The following is a 20,811-nucleotide window of genomic DNA, read 5'->3' as shown; positions in this document are numbered from 1 at the left end:
TTATTTGTTTCTAAAAACGCTTCACTCCAACTAAAGGACCAGCTCAACAAGAAGACAACAGACCTGCAGCGATATAAAGATTGCAGTCTACATTCCATTTTCATCATTACAACTTCACCTTGATCTGTACCTCATTTCTGTGTATGTGTCAGTGAGTGTGAAAGAGACGAGAGACTGAGATGTTCAAACATCCAGGGAAATAGTGTGATAATAAATAACCTTTATTCCTTTAAAAATTACCAGTAAGCCTGCTGCTGAAATGTATTTTAAATAAAGAAAAATCACACTGAGGGTAAGGAAATATCACACAAACATCCTGATAATGGAATGGAAAGGACCACGAAATGTAATCAAACGCTGTATAACCCCTTTCAGGTAGCTATACAGAGGCTGCAGCCTCTCACACTGAATGTCTACGTAATCCAGAGACACCTCCAGGCTACAAACATCAGCTGCAGCCTGAGATTGAGTGAAACATTTTAAAAACCTGTTGAACGGTATCTAACGAGCGGGCACTAGGACCCGGCTGGGAACAGAAACTTTCAGGTCCCGCCCACTAGCTTCTGCATCTCCAAGAGGCCAGCGCAAGCGCTCTGCTGCCTCGGTGAACCAAGATGGCGACTGTGAACCAGGGCCTTGTCCCGGGAGAGAGCTGACCGGCGGTGATGTGACCTGAGGATCACCACACCTCAGGCAAGGGGCCAGGTTGGGAAGGCGGTGCCTTCAGGAATAACTGGGAAGGTGATGTTTGGTCAGTTGCTGCAGTCTGTGTAGTGAAGGTGCTGTCATAGTGGTGTGAGGTGAGGAAGTACAGGATTATCACCCAGCAATGATCAATTAAGGGGAATGTAAATCCAGCTCAGGCTGCTCTCAGATTGGAAAGGGAGCTAAGGTGTGTCCTCAGAGCTGGTGAATGTTGTGGCTTTGGCAGTTTCTCTATAAAGTCATTCCCTCCCTCTCCCACCTCTATCTTTAGAGTCAGAGAGTTTTACAGCACAGAAAGAGGACCTTTGGCCCATTCATAATCTTTATTATTGTCACAAGTAGGCTTACATTAACACTGCAATGAACTTATTGTGAAAATAAACTAGCCGCCACATTCCGGTGCCTGTTCGGGTACACAGAGTGTACAATTCAGAATGTCCAATTCCTCCCACAAACACGTCTTTCGGGACTTGTGGGAGGAAACCGGAGCACCCGGAGGAAACCCACATCGTCAGAGGGAGAATGTGAAGACTGCACAGACAGTGACCCAAACCAGGAATTGAACCGGAACTGAACCAGCCCTGATGCTGTGAAGCAACTGTGCTACCGTGGCACCCAGCATGGCAGCCAGTCCTCGAATAAGCTAACGGGAGCCTTACCCTCCACACTTTCTGACAGGCCGACGACTCGGATGTTCTTTCTCCGACCCTCGGTTCTCCAAGTCATCCGTGACCTCCGAAGGCCACTCGGTTGGTTTTCAAAGGATTGAATTTCGACGGAGGCATCTTGCTGAACGTTCAGGATTCTCTCCTCCGGTTCATCGAGTCTTTTTTAAAAATAAATTTAGAGTACCCAATTCATTTTTTCCAATTAAGGGGCAATTTAGCGTTGCCAATCCATCGCCCCTCCACATCTTTGGATAGTGGGTGCGAAACCCACGCAAACACGGGGAGAATGTGCAAACTCCTCACGGACAGTGTCCCAGAGCTGGGATAGAACCTGGGACCTCGACGCCGTGAGGCAGCAGTGATATCCACTGCGCCACCGTGCTGCCCAGATCATCGAGCCTCTTCATGGTGTTTTGCAGCTGGTCCCCATGAGCTCACAGATATTGAGTCAGCACACACCACCTCTGGTCAGTAACACGGATAATGCCGGCAGTCATCATTTTCGCCACCTCCATGAGAGCCCCGGAGAGCGGGGGGTCGAGAGACCTACTGAGGGTCAGGCCGCCATGTTGAAAAGGTGGCTCCACCCCCACTGAATCCACCTGTGCTGTTTTGTCAACAGATTTCTTCACTTTATTTGGCATAATCCTACTAAACTGAACCCTGACGTCTTCCAGGAACATGATAACAATATTAATTTAAAGATCAGATTATAGGTGAGTGGCACCAGAACCTGCGGAAAAGCGGCTCCTCCCGCACCACAAGCCCGATGCCCCGGCACAGACAGATTTCTGATCGATGAACGTGCCGAGGGTTATGGGGAACTGGCAGGTAAATGAAGAGAAAGCTGAGATGAGGAGGGATTTATTTTCTCGAGGATGTGGTGAAGCTTTGAAATTCTGTACCCCAGAGGATTTACAGTGCAGAAGGAGTCAATTTGGCCCATCGAGTCTGCACCGCCCTTGGAAAGAGCACCCTACTTAAGCTCAAGCCTCCACCCGATCCCCGTAACCCAGTAACCCCACCTAATCTTTTTGGACATTTCAGGGCAATTTAGCATGGCCAATCCACCTAACCTGCACATCTTTGGACTGTGGGAGGAAAGCGGAGCACCCGGAGCAAACCCACGCACACACGGGGAGAACGTGCAGACTCCGCACATACAGTGACCCAAGCCGGGTATCGAACCTGGGAACCTGGTTCTGTGAAGCAATAGTGCTAACCACTGTGAAATGAGGGATAATGTGGGAAAACGGTGTTGTGGTAGATCAGCCAATGATCCCATTGAATGGTTCAGGCTCGATGGGCCGAATGGCATACTGCAGCTCATATTTGTTGTGATCTCCTGGACAGGAAGCTGTGAGCTTGGATCTATCAATCAGCCTGAATCAGCACCTTCAGGAGAATAGGGAGGGTGAATATTAGATACAGCAGAGTGAGAATGGAGGGAGAGTGTGTGGGATGGTGATTTACAGCTTTGGGGGAATAAGAGAGGAAAAAATGTGACATAGAAAATAGAATTGTCTGTTCTGAGTTTCTATCCTGTACTGACACTGAAGAATTTTGTAAATTGTTTTTACAGGATATTAGACGAGGAGGAATTACAGACAGAAATCTCAGACGTTACGTCTCGACCTGACAGAGTCACTCGATTCCCTGGAACCTGAAAAGCATCAGCCTTTGAATCTAGAAGGTGAAATGTTTGCCCGAACTGTCAGCTAAAGATTTCAAACATCAGTGTGACTGGAAAAGCCCCGAGACCCACACAACACACACCCGAGTGAGAGTGTTCCAGTGAACTGACTGTGGAAAAAGCTTCAACCAGTTACACAGCCTGAAAAACTTCACACCATTCACAGTGCGGAGAGACCGTACACGTGTTGTGTCTCTGGACGAGGCTTCAACTGATTGTCCCGCCTAGAGAGACACGAAGAGACCCAAAACATGGAGAAACCGTGGAAATGTGGGGACTGTGGGAAGGGATTCAAAGCCCCGTCAAAGATGGAAACTCATCAACGTAGTCACACTGGAGAGAGGCCATTCACCTGCTCTCAGTGTGGGAAAGGATTCACTCAGTTATCTGACCTGCGGAGACACCAGCGAGTTCATACTGGGGAGAGGCCATTCACCTGCCCTCAGTGTGGGAAGGGATTTACTCAATTATCCAACCTGCAGACACACCAGCGAGTTCACACTGGGGAGAGGCCATTCACCTGCTCCCAATGTGGGAAGGGATTCAGTGATTCATCCACCCTGCGGACACACCAGCGGGTTCACACTGGGGAGAGGCCATTCACCTGCTCTCAGTGTGGGAAGGAATTCAGTGATTCATCAAACCTGCGGACACACCAGCGAGTTCACACTGGGGAGAGGCCATTCACCTGCTCTCAGTGTGGGAAAGGATTTACTCGAGTATCCAAACTACAGACACACCTGCGAGTTCACACTGGGGAGAGGCCATTCACCTGCTCTCAGTGTGGGAAGGGATTCAGTGATTCATCCAACCTGTGGACACACCAGCGAGTTCACACTGGGGAGAAGCCATTCACCTGCTCTCGGTGTGGGAAGGGATTTACTCAATTATCCAACCTGCGGACACACCAGCGAGTTCACACTGGGGAGAGGCCGTCCACCTCTCACTGTGAGACGGGATTGCATGTTTCACCACACCTGCTGTGACACCAACAATTTCACAATCGATTACGTGGGTTGAATTCTGCTGTTATTGTTTCTGCTCTACATCCAGGACTGCATTTTGTTCATTCTAACAGGTGGTCAGTGGGGATGGTCGGAGGGTTTCTTTCTGCTGGACTGGCCGATCTCTCAACTTTGCCTCCAATGGGCTGATACTCTTTGAGCCTTGTTGCTAATACCTGGCTTCGAATTGTACAAGGATCACAGAGTGAAAGGGTGTTTGGAAGTGTGAAGATATTTAGTTTCCAGTTCTATTTCAAACCCCCTAAAGCATGCCACGTTACCATGGAGATGGGCCCTGGTGGTTACAAGGTTCTTTTGTTTAATTTATCTGGGTGTTCCTCACAGAGGAAAACAACACGGTATGAGGGGCAAGTTGTCAGAGATGGAGTGGGAAACTGATTGGTACAGGGAATGCCTAATATTTAAGGAATTTTTACATATTTATCAGGGGGTCGGTTAGCTCAGTTGGCTGCACGGCTGGTTTGTGATGCAGAGCAAGGCCAACAGTGAGGATTCAACTCCCGTACTGGCTGAGTTTATTCATGAAGGCCCCACCTTCTCAACCAGGCCCCTCGCCTGAGGTGTGCTGACCCTCAGGTTAAATCACCTCCAGTCAGCTCTCTATCTGTCAAAGGAGAGAGCAGCCTATGGTCCTCTGGGATTTTGTGACTTTTATTTCACATATATACAACAAATATAGATTCCTTTAAGGAACAAAAATCCAACAGGAAAAGTGATGTAACCTTGGCTAACAAGAAAAGTTAAAGATTCCATGAGATCCATTAGAATTCAGCATAGGATGATCAAGAAACTGATGAGAGCAAACTGGCGAGAAACATAAAAACCGACTGGAAAAGCTTCTCCAGGAATGTGAAAAGGAAAAGATTAGCAAAGACCAATGTGGGTCCATTCCAGCCAGAGACAGGAGAGTTTAGAATGGGGAGTAAGGAAATGGCAGATAAACTAAACAATGTGTGTCTGTCTTCACAGAGGAAGATACAGAAATTGTCCCCAAAACACCAGAGAACCAAGGGACTGGCAGAGATTAGTATTGGTGAAAAAGTTGTACTGGAGAAATTAATGGGCTTTAAAGTGAATAAATCCCCAAAAGCTGATGATCTACATCCCAGAGTGTTGAACGAGGTGGCTGTAGAGATCTCTATTCCACATTCTACATTCTCTTGACACTATCTATAACGGACAAACCTTTTGTCTGAGCCAAACGTTTCCCAGTTGGGAAACTGCCATGGGCATCGCTAATAGAGACAGGAAGATGCTGGAGGACTGGCTGGGAATTGCACATCCAACCAATCAGGGTTCAGGGGCGAGGGTCACTGAGGCTGACGGTGATGTGACCCCCCAGGGTTCAATGCCCCAGTGTCCAAAGCGGGGAGTCACGGGAACACAGTACAGAGGAGCTAAAGGGAACCATTTGGGACCAGAACATTGTGAACATCCTGTTACTCTGGTTTTCTTTGATTCTCAAGTAATTTTCTGTTAGTTTTTTTTAACCACGCTCTGTTTCATCAATAAACATTTAACAGGAAAATATTTGAATTGGTTGGACCTTTCCTGATTAAATTTGTTCACTTTCGGGTAAGTGGGTGAGATGGATTGACAGGCTCTTTAACAGAAAGTGAGTCCCTCTAAGGTAGTTGGCAAAGGAGCCAGAGGGGTAGAGGAAATTTGATTTTTCTCTTGACACAGTGTTTGAAAATGGAGTTCAGGAAGTCAATTGTGACTGACTAATTTATCAAGGTTCTCTGAGGAAGTAACAAGGGATGTCAATAAAGGGGAACCTGTAGATGTGCTTTATCTGGATTTCCAGAAAGTATTTCCCAAGGTGCCACATCAAAGGTTATTACACACAAAATAAGAGCTCGTGGGGGCAACATATCAGCATGGATAGAGGATTGGTTAGCGAACAGGAAGCAGCCAGTAGGTATAAATGGGTCATTTCTGGGTTGGTAAGATGTGACAAGTGGAATGTCACCAGGATCAGTGCTGGGCTCTCAACCATTTACAATCTGTATGAATGTGTTGGATGACGGGATTGAATGATGGCGGCTAAATTTTCTGATGCCTCAAAGACAGGTAGGAAAGTAATTTGTGAAGTGGATTTAAGGACTCTGCAAAGGACTACGAACAGGTTAAGTGAGTGGGTAAAAAACTGACAGATGGAGCATAATTTGGGAAAATATGAATTGTCCACTTTGTCAGAAAGTATTAAATAAAACAATATTATTTAAATGGAGAGAGATTGCAGAACTCTGAGTTACAGAGAGATCGGGGGTGCCTGATCCCAAGTTAGTCTGCAGGTACAGCAAGTGATTAGGAAGGTCAATGGAATATTATTGTTTATTGCAAAGGAAATAGAATATAAAAGTAGGGATCTTTTGCTGCAGTTGTACAAGGTCTTTAGTGAGACCATATTTCGAGCACTGTGTACAGTTTGGGTCTCCGTATTTCAGAAATGAGATAAGTGCATTAGAAGCAGTAGAGAGAAGGTTGACACCCCGGATTCCTGGGTTGAGGGGGTTATCCTCTGAGGAAAGGTTTGACAGGTTGGGCCTGTATCCATTGCAGTTTAGAAGAATGAGAGATGATGTTAGAGACGCTGAGTGGAATTGATAGAGAGAATGCTGAGAGGATGTTTCCCCTTGTGGCAGAGGCTAGAACGAGGGGATACCATTTACAAATAAGGGGTCTCCCATTTAAAATGCCGATCAGGATGATTGTTTTCCCCCTGATGGCTGTGAGTCTGTTAATCTTTCTTCCCCAGAGAGTGGTGGAGGCAGGGCCATTGAATCTGCTTTAAGGCTGAATTTGATCGATTCTTTATTGACAAGGGAGTGAAAGGCTGGAGGAAGGAAAGGAATTGAGACCACAATCAGATTAGCCCTGATTTCATTAAATGGTGGAGCAGGATCAAGGGGCCAAATGGTCAACTCCTAATTTTTATTGACCCTTAACACCTCCACTTTTCCAAACTCTGAAATGATTCACAGTGATAACCCTTATTGGTGGGAGTGGTTAGATTTTATTCAGTATAAATAAGAGCTGACACAGTCTAATGTCTGAGCAATAGTATCAAAGTGCAGCAGCATTACCATTGCATTCTGGGTAGAAGCACCATCTCCATTGGTTGTTTTAAAGTCAGTTTCTCTCTGGAGTGTGTGTCAATGCCTTGATGATGTCACAATGTTGTCTCAATCCCTTGGACACAGTCACCATTTCATCTCCTGCTGTGTCTCAAGTAGCTGTGCGTTTGGGACCCGGTTTTCAGTCCGTTTCAACATGAATTTACACTTGCTGTTTTTCACATGTACCAAATCTGCACACTCATACCGGTATCCCCAAATCATGTACCACATTCTTAACTCTCAGATGTGCTGATGAAAAGACCAAAGTGAGTGTCTGTCTTTGTTACCGTCACCCTTTTATTGTCACAAGTAGGCTTACATTAACACTGCAATGAAGTTACTGTGAAAAAAACCCCAGTCGCCACATTCCGGCGCCTGTTCGGGTACACGGAGGGAGAATTCAGAATGTCCAAATTACCTAACAACGCGTCTTTCAGGACTTGTGGGAGGAAACCGGAACACCCGGAGGAAACCCTCGCTGTCACGGAGAGAACGTGCAAACTCCGCGCAGACAGTGACCCAAGCCGGGAATCAAACCTGGGACCCTGGACCTGTGAAGCAACAGAGCTAACCAGCGGTTTCTGAGGCACGTGGGACTGTGGGTAATCTGGCTGCCAATTCAGACCCGATTCTCAATTAATCTTTGAATCTGGAGAAGTGAGGATGACATTCGGCCGACAGAGATTGTAAAATAAGCATCATCAAGATCCATCTCCTACCTGCTCTTTCAGAGGGTCAGTGCAGACTTTATAATTCTGCTGTAGTAATACACTGTTGTTCGGCTATAAATAAAGTCAGCAGAGTGCCAGATGACCATCGGGTGCTTTGAGGGGAAGAGCTGACTGGTGGTGATGTAACCTGAGCAACACCACAACTCAGGCGAGGGGCAAGGTTGAGAAGGCTGGCCTTCTGTACGAGAATTATAGATCATAGAATTTACTGTGCAGAAGGAGGCCATTCGGCCCATCAAGTCGACATGGCCCTTGGAAAGAGCACGCTCCCCAAGCCTACACCTCCACCCTATCCCTGTAACCCAGTAACCCCACCCAACCTTTTTGGGCACGAAGGGCAATTTAGCATGGTCAATCCACTAACCTACTACACATCGTTGGACTGTGGGAAGAAACCGGAGGAAACCCACGCAGACACGAGGAGAACTTGCAGACTCCGCACAGACAGTGACCCAAGCCGGGAATCGAACCTGGGACCCTGCAGCTGTGAAGCAACTGTGCTACCGTCCACACTGTTGACCTTGCTCTACATCATGAACCAGCTGTCCAGCCAACTAAGCTAAACCGGCCCAGCTAGCCATTCAGCTATGCTTTATACCTGAATGGGTATTGTCAGATATTTTTACCACTGTGAGCTTGGGTTGTGGATTTTAACTTCTTCACTCTACTCTGTTCATGTTGATCTTCTCAAGTAGGGCTGCTTGGTGAAGAGAACTTTGCGAGATACAGTGACAGTGATTATGGAATATGTTTGTTTCCAAGTGCAGTGACACCTGATCTCTGACCAACTAAGTGAGTTTGTGACAATGTAACTCATAATCATAGCTACTGCAGGTGAGTCTCTGGCTACAACTGTATTGAGAAGAAAGAAATTGGAGAGGAACATTGCACCCAGCGTGACAGCAGTAGATTACAGGAGGATGGTTTGGTCAATGGTGTCAAAGGTGCAGACAGGCCAAAAAGAACAATAAAGAACTGCTTATCCTTGTCAAAGTCACATTGGAAAGTTACTTTGATAAAGAGTTGTTGCAATGCTGTGGCATAGGCAGAAATTTTACTGGGGAATTCAAAATATAGAATTCCTGGGCATGGATTTCAGAGATGACAAAACTTTGGAGAGGAAAGGTCGGTTAGAAATAGGGCAGTAGTAATCAGGAATTCTTTTTGAGGATGGGTTATAATGATGATTTAAAGTCAAGAGGGACAATAAATGAAGAGGGAGAGAGATCAAACCATCAACAGTATCAGCAAACATGGGGAAGTTGTGAGATCTGGGATTAGAACAGGAGGTGGGTCTCATGGTCATAATGTGACGTGAAATGGCATGCGGGGATATAGGAGAGATCTAGAGGGGTCAGATGTCTGTTAAGGGGGATCTTTAGAGGCAGTGTGGCACAGTGGGCCAGTGCTAGGGAAACAGCAGAGGAAGCTGACCGGATGCTCTCAAGGAGACAAGGGATGAGAGATACTGGCAAAAGGAGCACATTTGTGTCAGAGATTTTGTAAACACTCATTACATTGCATCTAACACAAGGATGATTTATTTGACATTTATCCTTAATATTAGTACCTTTAAGGGCGCTGGATGATTAATATTAGCCAAGAAATATTGTAAAGGGAAATTTACATTAGAGGTTATTCATTTAATCTCTTCATTTTATTATGTTTAAGTATTAGCTTATGCCTGCAATAATGTGGACTGCTGAGTCACTCGATACTAGCTTATGCTTGCAATAGTGTAACTGACAACCACAGCAATCTAATTCTGCAATGACCTGATAAGTACGGTTAGTGGCGAGTCATTCTCTAACTGACCTACTAACACATCTGCAATGTTCCGATTAATTGCTGAGTAATTCTGTAACTGACAAACTGACCGTTAACAATTGAGACACCTGTTATCCTTGTAATTGTGAACAAGGAGTTGCGAGCATTCGATAATGAATGGTTTCAGAGGAATGTGATTGGAAGCTAATTGTTGCTAGGGGGGCCTAATGTAACCCCCCCCCCCAAGCTAATTAGGAACTAACCAAGTGTACGTGTATAAAAGAGGCTAATTGCTGTTGTACAATTGAGAAGGTGACCACGAACACTGCGGAGTGCCTGGCTGGCTCCCAAAAGCTTTTGCCAATAAATTGACTTGACTCAACTCTTTGGTGTGAATAAGTTATTTACCACTTCAAATATGGTTCAGTACTGGATGCGAGGAGCAGCAAAATCCTAATCAAATTTGTTACTTGCGAACTCGCTGGTGACTCAGCAGGTTGGATAATTACACAAATCCTTCCCCTTATTCAGAGTGGATGGTAGACTCTCTTCCTAGTGCACATTCACTGGTGCGAGGGCATGGCAGATGAATGGATAAATCCATTTCCACACTCAGTTTAACATCCTTTCCCCAGTTCAAATCTGCTGGTGTGCAATGAGTTCAGACGGTTTTCTCAACCCGAATGGTCTCGTCAGTTTGAACTTGTTGATGAGACATTGGTTTCTGGGCACTTGAAAGGTCTTTCATCTTGATGAATTCGCTGGTGTCTCAGCAAGCTGGATAACTGAGTAAATCCTTTCCCACACTGAGAGCAGTTGAACGGCCTCTCCCCAGTGTGAACTCGCTGGTGTGTCTGCAGGTGGAAGGACCGCGTAAATCCCTTCCCACACTCAGAGCAGATAAATGGCTTCTTCCCAGTGTGAAGTTGTTGGTGTATCATTAGGCTGGAGGACTGAGTGAATCCCTCCCCTTGCTCAGAATAAGTGAACGGTCTCTCCCTAGTGTGAACTTGCTGGTGTTTCAGCAAGGTACATAACTGAGTGAATCCCTTCCCACACTCGGAGCAGGTGAACGGTCGCTCCCCAGTGTGAACCCGCTGGTGTTCCAGCAAGTTGGGTGAACGAGTGAATCCCTTCCCACAGTCAGGGCAGGCAAACGGTCTGTCTGCAGTGTGAGTTTGCTGGTGTACAGTGAGGTCAGATAATGTCTTGAACCCAGACCCACAGTGAGAGCATCTGAATGGTCTCTCGTCACTGTGAACGCGTTGATGGGACTTCAGTTCCCAGGAACATTTATAGCACCTCTCACACTCCAAGCATTTAAAAGGTCTTTCCCCATTGTGAAGCCGCCGGTGTGTCAGCAATGTGGATGAAGAAGTGAAGTGCTTCCCACACTCGGAGCAGTTAAACAGTCTTATCCCTGTGTGAACTCGCTGGTGTGTCAGCAGGTTTGAAGAGTTAATGAACCCTTTCCCACACTCTGGGCAGATGAATGGTTTGTCCCCAGTGTGACTGTGCCGATGAGTTTCCAATTCAGATGGGGTTCTGCATCCCGTCCCACAGTCCTCACATTTCCATGGTTTCTCCCTGGTGTGGCTGCACTTGTGTCTTGCCAGGCCAGATGATTGGCTGAAGCCTCGTCCACACACAGAACACGTGTACGGTTTCTCCCCACTGTGAACGGGGCTATTCTCTTTCATCTTCAAAATCCGATATTCACGTTACAGCAGGTTGAGAAATTCTGTGCGTACCTGATGTGAAGTTTTAATTTCCTGACTGAAAATCTGATCCTTCGAACACCCTGTGAAACTGATTGAAAACAGAAAATAGGGGTGAGAGAGAACCCACAAAAACACAAAGGCAGGTTGTTGAATTAAGCTGAATGAATCTGGTCATCTGTGGGGCCGGCACTGGGAAAAAGTGACTATGGAAACTGCTGGATTGTCATAAAAACCAAACTGGTTTGTTAATGTTCTTCAGGGAAGGGAACCTGCCACCCGGTCTGGGCCAACACAGGGCACTGGTTTCTATGGGTGAAGGGAGGGAGGGGGGTGAGGGTGAGGGAGAGTCGAGGTTGGTCATAAAATGTGGAATTTCCTCTGAACAACCTCTCCATATCACTTTCCTTAATAAGATGCTCCTTAAAACGTACCTCTTCAACCAAACCTTTGGCCATCTGCCCAAATATCTCCTTTATGTGGCTCTTTGGTAAATATTGCTTTGTAACATTCCAGTGAAACACATTGGAATGATCCATTGCATGAATCGTGCTGCGTAAATACACTGGTTATTGATTTGGACATGTATCAGAGTTGTGTATCCGGCTGCGGGCTTGCACAACATGTTTCTGAAGCCTCTCCACCCAGCCGCCAGATCCATGACTCCCCGCATCACTGATATTTCTCTCACCGTTTGGGATCCCAGAGAAAAGCCTCTCTCCGTCGCCATTACCCGCACTGCGCATGCTTCAATCAAACCATGGCCCCACCCCTCGTCAACTCCGATTGGTTGGACGTCCAGCCGCTCCCGCTTGGTCTTCCAGTCCCGCCCCCTCTCCCTATTGGTCCGTCAATCACTCCCCGGGCATTGTGATCTGGAGCATGCGCAGTGCGGCACATGTCGAGGGACAAGCTCTTGTTTGTCTCATTTTCAGATGGGAAGGGGGCGGATAAGCGGAGGCAGCGTTCGGGGCAGTGGGTGGGAGGGGAGGCTTCACAAACACCCAGTGGAGGCCTCAACACCCACAATAACAAACTAGCGGCACCGCCTCAACACCCAACACAATGGCAGCTGCCGCTTTCTCCCGGTGCCGGGCCCCAGTGGACAAATGTAGCTTCAGGAAGGAAATGCAGCAATGGATTTGTTCAGGAGAAATTATCTTTAACTCACTTTATTGATCCTGGAGCAGGAGGAGAGAATGGGGGCAATTTCTATCCTGCACTGCAGTCCATTTGTCCTCTGCTTCTGACAATCAAATTTGCATTTTTATTACCTATTGGTAATTCTTCAAACCTTGAAATGTTTACTTTGTGCGTCGCCGCGTGGATAAAATAATATATTGCCAGTTGCATGTGGGGAAGATGATTTTTGACCTTGAACCACTGAACTCTGTGTGGTGAAGGTGCTCCCACAATACTGTCAGGTAAGGAATTGCAGGTCATTCACCCAGTGATGACGAAGAAACAGTGATTATTATTATATACGTCCAAATCAATGACATTAATTTCTATTTATAACACACTTTCGATGCAATGCAACGTTCCAGTGCATTTCAGAGAGATGTTGCATGGCAACATCTGACACTGAGCACAAAAGGAGATATTAGGGCAAGGGATCTAAACATTGGTCAACGAGGTAGGATGTAAGGAGCATCGTAAAGGAAAAAGTAAATTAGATGGAAAGGTTTAAGGTGGAAATTCCAAAGCAAGGGGCCCAGGCAACTGAAAGAACGGCCATCAATGGTGGAGTGATTATTATCAGGAATACTGAAGGGACCGGAATTAGATGAACACTTTTTTTGGAGGATTGTGCGGGTGGTGGAGATTACAGAGATCGGGATGATCACAGGATGAAGGAAATCATGGCTGAGAATGTTGGAATTTACTTGTTTATTGACTGGAAGCCTTTGTAGGCCAGCAAGCACAGGGGTGATGAGTAAACAGCACTTGGTGTGAGTAAACACACAAGCAGTGGAGTTATGGATAATCTCAAGATTACGGGGAGGTTATATTTGGGAGGATAGCAGGGATTGTGTTCGGAGAGTTAAATCCAGATGTGAGAAGGAATGAATGAGGTGTCAGCAGCAGATTAGCTGAGACCGGAGTGGAGTTAAGCGATGTGACTGTGGTGGAATTAAGCGCTCTTGGTTATGTGGATATGTAGTTGGAATCTCGTCTTGGGGTGAAATGTTCACACTGGGGAGAGGCTGTTCACCTGCTGCATGTGTGGGAAAGGATTCACTCAGTCAGACAGCCCGCTGACACACCGGCGATTTCACAATCGGGAGAGGCCGTTCACCTGCTCTGATTGTGGGAAGGGATTTGTTACCTCATCCACTCTGCTGAAACACCAGCGAATTCACAAATAACTATTGTGCTTGGATTTTGTTGTTAATCATATCCAGGACTGAACCATGCTCCAGTTTTGTTATACGTGTTAACATAGTTGGTCTCAGAAGGGGACGATTTGTGGTCAAGATTTCACATAAAATTTCAGATCAGGATTGGATGGAGCTGCACAATTTTTCTTAACCTGAAGAGCAGAGAATTTATTTTTCAGACATATTTTTATTGAAGACATTTTTCCAATATACAAAAATACAAAAGCCAAACCTCGGCAACAGGTAACAAAGCTAACAACCCACACACCCCACACCAAGCCTGCCTTTTTTTCCCAACACCTCTGAACAAATCACCCCTAACTAACCCCCCCCCCCCCCCCGACAATTAATTAACTTTAAAGAAGATGATGCATGGCTTCCTCCTCAGGGTGAATCCGCCTTCCACTCCATGTAGGACAAACTTAACTTTTTCCACGTGCAGAAATCCTGCCATGTCACTCACCCATTCCTTCGTCTTTGGCTGTTCCTAGTCCCGCCAACTCAACAAAATTTGTCTCTGGGCTATCAGGGAGACAAAGGCCAAAGCGTCGGCATCTCTCCCCACCTGAACTCCCAGATCTTCCGATACTCCGAATATCGCCACCTCCGGACTTGGAGCCACTCTTGCTCCCAAAATTTCAGACATTTCATCCAAAAACCTGTCAACTTCAGGCACACCGAAAACATATGCACATGGTTCGTCGCCCCCACGTCCTGCACACTAGGTACTCTAGATTTATAATGGGTACTCTAAATTTATAATCAAAAACTGTTTCCCTTAGGCAAGTGATACAACTCCTCAAGCTCCTCCAGGCCTGCAAACATTTCTCCCAGAAACAAGTCCCTGAAGTACTCTATCCCCAACCTGCCACCACATGCGAACCTCGGGTCCAGCCCTGCCAGCGCAAACCTATGGTTTTCACATATTATCATCCACAGTGACATGCCTTTCAGTCCGAAGTGTTGGCTGCACTGGTTCCAAACCCTCAACGCAGATACCACCACCGCTCTTATGGAGTATGGACCAGCGAGAACAGCATGAACACCAAGAACAGTGCCCTCAAACAGCATCTTATCCAGTCCCCAGACTGACCCCTCCTCCTGACGAATGTGATATAAAATAGTTACTTTAGAGTTACTAGTTAATGTAATGTAGAAATAAGCCACTTTGATTCTGGCAGTTAGGGACAAAGGGGTTTGAGACCGCATGGAAAAAGCAGGAAGAGGTGTGTCTATGAGAGTGATGCTGCATTGATAGGGGCCAGAGAAAGGGATTGGAAGTGAGCCAATCAGAATAGATTGAACAGGTCAGGAGGGACATAGGCTGACCTATGTCCGTCGAGTATGTGAAACTTGATACCATTTGAATTGATTTTGCAGAGATCCCTTTGTCTTTTAGTTCAGTCGTTTTCTGGGGTGTAAGAGGCTGGATGTCTCTTACGTTTCTGTAAGATGATTCAAGCTTGCAAGCTAAATAAATAACTTCTTTTTACGTGCGAATCCATCTCAACTTTTATTGAGGCCAGACTGACAGAGAAAGAAATTTGGGGATCAACATTTGGTGCCGAAACCCGGGATTTCTCTGGGCGATCCTGATCCAACTGCGAAATCAGAATTAGACTGATTATGAACAGGAGGATGGGGAACAAAGGGCCCTCAATGTAGAACTGGAAAACGACCGCGCATTGATTGTTCCCCTCTTCTTATCGTCTGATTAGTCTGGTCACTCGCGGTTGGCACAGAAAGACCGCCTCGACGAAATCACAGGTCAGTCTGGGGATTAGCACTTTAATTGATGGGATTTCATATTGTTGTTTCGGCTTGGGTTAGGGTTTTGGGCTGATGGGACTTTAATAATGAAGGTTCAGTCTATTATAAGGGTTCAGAGGCTGATGTGACTTCATTAATGAAGGTTCAGTCTATTATATGGGTTCAGGGGCTGATGTGACTTTATTAATGAAGGTTCAGTCTATTATATGGGTTCAGGGGCTGATGAGACTTCAATAGATGGAGGTTCAGTCCAGTATAACTGTTTTTAAATCTGAAGATGGTTCAACTCTATGTGTGAGTGTTTTAAATATATAGTTGATTAAGCTAAAATTGTCTCCTTGGACTGTAAAGTTCCGAGGTCTAGTTGAGATTGTGAGGAATGCTGCATATTGGTTGAAGCAGAAGTCTCTCAAAGGGTTAACAGCAGCAGGCGGAGTTGAAAACAGACAGTGCTTCTCACTCAGGCTTTGAGATAACAGCAGCAGCCGTAGTGTAATCGGATACCTTTCCTTTGAGTCAGTGAACACCAGCAAAGTTACGTTTTGAATTAATTAAAGGAAACCAGTGGGTTTCTCCACCTCTTTGATAAAAGTTATTATTTTCGAAAGCAATTGATTGAAATTGCCAGAATCTTAAGTTTTACTTACTTGAAATAAGGTTTATCTCATTTTATCTGGAGATTAATAGAAACTTAAAGAAGATCATGGACACCATTTTAAAAAGTGTCAATCTGGAGATGATAGTTGATTTTGCTAATACTTATGTGTATGTAAAAGAAAAAAAACTTGTTAAAAGAAAAATTGTTAAGATAAAGAAATAATTAAGTTGTAAATGTTATACAAGTTTGTGTTAAGCAAATTGTAAATTTAGTTCTGAGTTGAGATCAGAGCTAAGCTTGCAAGTTGCAGTAATTCAATTTGAATTTTCAAACATTTTTAAATTTTTTAAAAAAAGAGAGCAAATAGAGAAAAGAAGGACACAGATCTTGAATGCGTTGAATAGCACATTTCAAAGGCCCATAAATCTTTCTGTTATCTTAGACCTAAAACCTAGGAAGATTGACGAGCCAGAGGAATTTCTGGAGCGTTTTAATGAAATCTACCGGGGGCAGTCAGGCGATTTGCTGTATCAAAATGGTCAGAATTCCCCTCAATACTGTGCTATGTTAATGCATTGCCTACCACCTTCTGTGGTTACTGCTGTGAAATGTAATAACATGAATTGGACAGAGAACGACCCTTCCCAGATGGCAAGGGCAGTCAGATTTTACTGGAAGGAGGGTGTAGGCCAAGAAGGAGGCTCAGTTACAAAGGTTAAGACTGAGTATGTAATGAAAAAGGATGATCTGCGACCCCAACAAGCGGCAGAAATGGTAGTTTACCAGCAGGAGCTCCAATATAGTGACTTTGGGTGGGTGGATCAGCGAAGAGGAGGATGAGACAACAGTGCTATATTTCTATCACCCCCCCAGTGGTGGACGTTAGACGTTGAACAGTCACTGCATCACGTTACCCTGGCCTATGACAGAACTGGACGAAACAGGGAGTTGGAGGACAAATACCGGCCATTACTTGAGACCGAATGGCCAGTCAAGGTTACAGCCACAGTCACGGGAAAAGAAGGTACAGCCGATTTTGTTACAATATCACCACATTTATGGCCACAGTCAGCTTCGGTAAGCCCTCATATTACACGTCAGGTCCATGACCAGTACCATGCCAGGGATATGGGGCGAATGGTCAGCATCTTACCGCAGCTCGTCAGAATAGGTATGAGATATACCTTTTGAACAATCCACGTCTGACATTTAAATACTGTACCACTATCAATCCAGCCTGTTTTCTTAGTGGTCCCCCTGTCCATGAAGACGCACCTGGCCACGACTGTTTAGCCTTGATTCAGGAAACTACCACAATAAGGGGCGATTTGAGTGACATTTCGTCAGAACAACCTGACATGATTATGTGTGGTCAAATATCCCACCGGGGTTTAGTTAATGACCTACTGCAGGCCCTCCTTATGCCCGCGCAGATTTCCGTTATTAAATGCGCTGCCCACACGAATGGTACAACCCCAGTTGACGTTGGTAATGAACGAGCAGATCGTGCAGCGCGCACAGCTGCACAAATTCAGCAAGTGATGGTGCCTAAAATGTTAAGTCAGACTAAACGATCTACTATGAATATGTCTGCTTCTGACAAGCGAATGCCAACCATCCAAGACGTCATAAGGTTACAGGAGGACGCTCCTGAGAGTGATAAACAAATGTGGAAACGGTTAGGTTGTACATATGATTCTGTTTCCTCTTTATGGACCACGCCTGCACATCAGACTTGTATGTCTGATGCGCTGGCTTTATGGGTCATTGAATGTGTACACTTTGCAACTCATTGTGGGGCTCGAGGGACTAGTGATTTGTTGCTTGACACTTGGTGGCACCCTAAAATGCAGGGGTTGGCCCAAAGTATCAGTAATCGGTGTTTGATTTGTCAGCAATATAACACCGGAAAAGGTATCCCTTGTGGGAAGGGGCAAACCCCGTTGCCCAGTGGTCCCTTTGAGACGCTCCAAATGGATTACATTGAGTTGGAAAGGTGTCAATGTTACAAATATGTTTTGGTCATTGTGGATGTGTTCAGCAGATGGGTCGAGGCGTATCCGACTATCTATAGTAAAGCTGCTCCTGTGGTTAAAGTCTTGATGAGGGAAATCATTCCTCGGTACGGTATACCAGCTCAGTTAAGTTCTGATAATGGGCCTCATTTTATTGGACAAATTAACAAGGAGTTTTGCTCCCAGTTGGGCATACGCCAGCAGTTACACTGTCCTTACAGACCGCAGGCGGCCGGGTTGGTTGAGAGACACAATCAGACCCTCAAAACTAAATTGGCAAAATTAAGAGCAGACACGGGACTGACATGGCTTAAGTTGCTCCCCGTTGCCCTCTTCCAGCTGCGGGTTACACCTGCGGGACCAGCCCGGCTCTCTCCCGCCGAGATTCTTTATGGCAGGCCTCTTAGAACTCCTTGGAGCCTGCAGGTTCCCAGACGGGTTCAGTTTCATCAGATGACTGAAGAAATGACCACCTATGTTCTAGCCCTTACGCAAGTGCTCAAGGAACTCCATGGCCAAGTCCGCGCGGCTCACCAGCCATTGCCCCAGTACCTAGCTCACTTTCAGTCCAGCCCGGTAGTTATGTCATGGTCAAAAATTGGACTAGGAAGGGGTCGGAGCCGCGATGGGACGGGCCCTTCCAAGTTCTCCTTACCACCCCCACAGCAGTTAAAGTGGAGGGGCGAAGTGCTTGGTTCCACCTACATCACTGTAAATTGAGTCCATCTCCACTACTGTAAAAGGTCGGATACTAACCTGCCTCCCTTCTCCAGTGCTATTTTACAGGTGTGGAGCATGATGCAGTGGCTATGCATCGTCTGTCTGATATTTGGCCTCACTTCGCTTGGTGTGTTATTGGCGATGGATATGGAAAAGGGGAATATTATGTATCTGTGTAGCCCCAACCAATCTACTAGGATACATCACCTATGCAAATGTGATGTTCTTCGCTGCCCCCATATACGAGGACATGGTATTGACTCATGGAAGGTCATCAAAGTTAAGGAGAATGCAGGAGTCATGAAGCAGCTGCACCGGTCCCGGCGATGGGAAGGGAACATTATATGGACATTGCCTTGTTTTTGGAATACATGTAAATTTGATTTTGGATGTGTTAAAAGTGGTACAATAAAGGTAAAATCAGGCTGTCAGAAGAGTGTAGGAAGAGACCATGAGAAAGAGAAAGGGACTAGAGAGAGGACGGGGCGTGTGAGAAGGGAAGTACAGCTAGAACGTAGGTTACCGGGAGATACACATAAGTTAGTTAAAGGCCAAACTGAGGAAAACCCGGGTAGTAAACCTTGGGAGCCCTCGGGGCAATAACCAAGGAGTTGTCTCAGCTACGGTTGTTTGCAATGCAGAACCGGCATGCTCTTGACTATCTTCTGGCCCGTGAGGGTGGGGTATGCGCCATAGTACAGGGCAAGTGTATCATGGGTGTTCAGGACTTGACCGCTAACATTACTAAATTTATGGATCGCATACGGGATCACTTGGACGGGATGCAGGATCCTGACTCTTGGGGTAACTGGGGATTTGGAGGATGGAAGGACTGGTTGATAAATATGGCCATGTATCTAGTGGTAGCTATCGGCTGCATCTTTGTGGGCCTGGCCATCCTTAAATGTGTGATGGGTAGAATGCGGGGTGCACTAGATCAGATCACCGCCCCAATCACCGGAAAAAAAATTTAACTGTTAAAATCCATGAGGGTGAGGCAGATGAAGGGGGGCTAAGACAGGAATTGGAAATGCAGCGACGGATCTTTTTAGATGAGGAACCGTAGCTATGGATTGGATAGTTCGGTTATCATGGAATGATAAAAGGAGGGAATGACGAATGTGATATAAAATAGTTACTTTAGAGTTACTAGTTAATGTAATGTAGAAATAAGCCACTTTGATTCTGGCAGTTAGGGACAAAGGGGTTTGAGACCGCATGGAAAAAGCAGGAAGAGGTGTGTCTATGAGAGTGATGCTGCATTGATAGGGGCCAGAGAAAGGGATTGGAAGTGAGCCAATCAGAATAGATCGAATAGGTCAGGAGGGACATAGGCTGACCTATGTCCGTCGAGTATGTGAAACTTGATACCATTTGAATTGATTTTGCAGAGATCCCTTTGTCTTTTAGTTCAGTCGTTCTCTGGGGTGTAAGAGGCTGGATGTCTCTTACGTTTCTGTAAGATGATTCAAGCTTGCAAGCTAAATAAATAACTTCTTTTTACGTGCAAATCCATCTCAACTTTTATTGAGGCCAGACTGACAGAAAGAAATTTGGGGATCAACACTCCCACACCCATTTCCTAGTAATTGCCCAGTAGTCATTCAACAGGCTTGGCAAAGCCAACCCCCTCCCCCCACCCCCACATTTACATAGATGATTTGGAGTTGGGGGACCAAGGGCAATGTGTCCAAGTTTGCAGACGACACTAAGATGAGTGGTAAAGCAAAAAGTGCAGAGGATAACGGAAGTCTGCAGAGGGATTTGGATAGGTTAAGTGAATGGGCTTGTGTCTGGCAGATGGAATACAATGTTGACAAATGTGAGGTTATCCATTATGGTAGGAATAACAGCAAAAAGGATTATTATTTAAATAAAGTATTAAAACATGCTGCTGA

General features: G+C 45.8%; 1 protein-coding gene and 2 long non-coding RNA genes across 3 annotated transcripts; 2 read left to right on the top strand and 1 right to left on the bottom strand.

The window, feature by feature from the left end:
- Positions 1-617: 617 nt before the first annotated feature.
- LOC140418460 (uncharacterized) lies at positions 618-5,621 on the top strand. Its single transcript, XR_011945059.1, has 2 exons — positions 618-741; positions 2,956-5,621. It is a non-coding gene; the product is annotated as an uncharacterized lncRNA (long non-coding RNA).
- Positions 5,622-7,098: 1,477 nt separating this feature from the next.
- Positions 7,099-12,145, bottom strand: LOC140418459 (uncharacterized). Its single transcript, XM_072501928.1, has 2 exons — positions 11,864-12,145; positions 7,099-11,520 (listed from the first exon to the last, which is right to left on the bottom strand). The coding sequence occupies exon 2, from the start codon at positions 11,409-11,411 to the stop codon at positions 10,404-10,406; it is 1,008 nt and encodes a 335-aa protein (XP_072358029.1). The 5' UTR covers positions 11,412-11,520; positions 11,864-12,145; the 3' UTR covers positions 7,099-10,403.
- Positions 12,146-12,405: 260 nt separating this feature from the next.
- LOC140418458 (uncharacterized) lies at positions 12,406-20,416 on the top strand. The gene is made up of 2 exons (XR_011945058.1): positions 12,406-12,853; positions 18,967-20,416. It is a non-coding gene; the product is annotated as an uncharacterized lncRNA (long non-coding RNA).
- The last annotated feature ends 395 nt before the right edge of the window (positions 20,417-20,811 follow it).

The sequence above is a fragment of the Scyliorhinus torazame genome, chromosome 5 (assembly GCF_047496885.1).
Source record: "Scyliorhinus torazame isolate Kashiwa2021f chromosome 5, sScyTor2.1, whole genome shotgun sequence".
NCBI lineage: Eukaryota > Metazoa > Chordata > Chondrichthyes > Carcharhiniformes > Scyliorhinidae > Scyliorhinus > Scyliorhinus torazame.
This window is presented reverse-complemented; position numbering and strand designations above follow the sequence as displayed.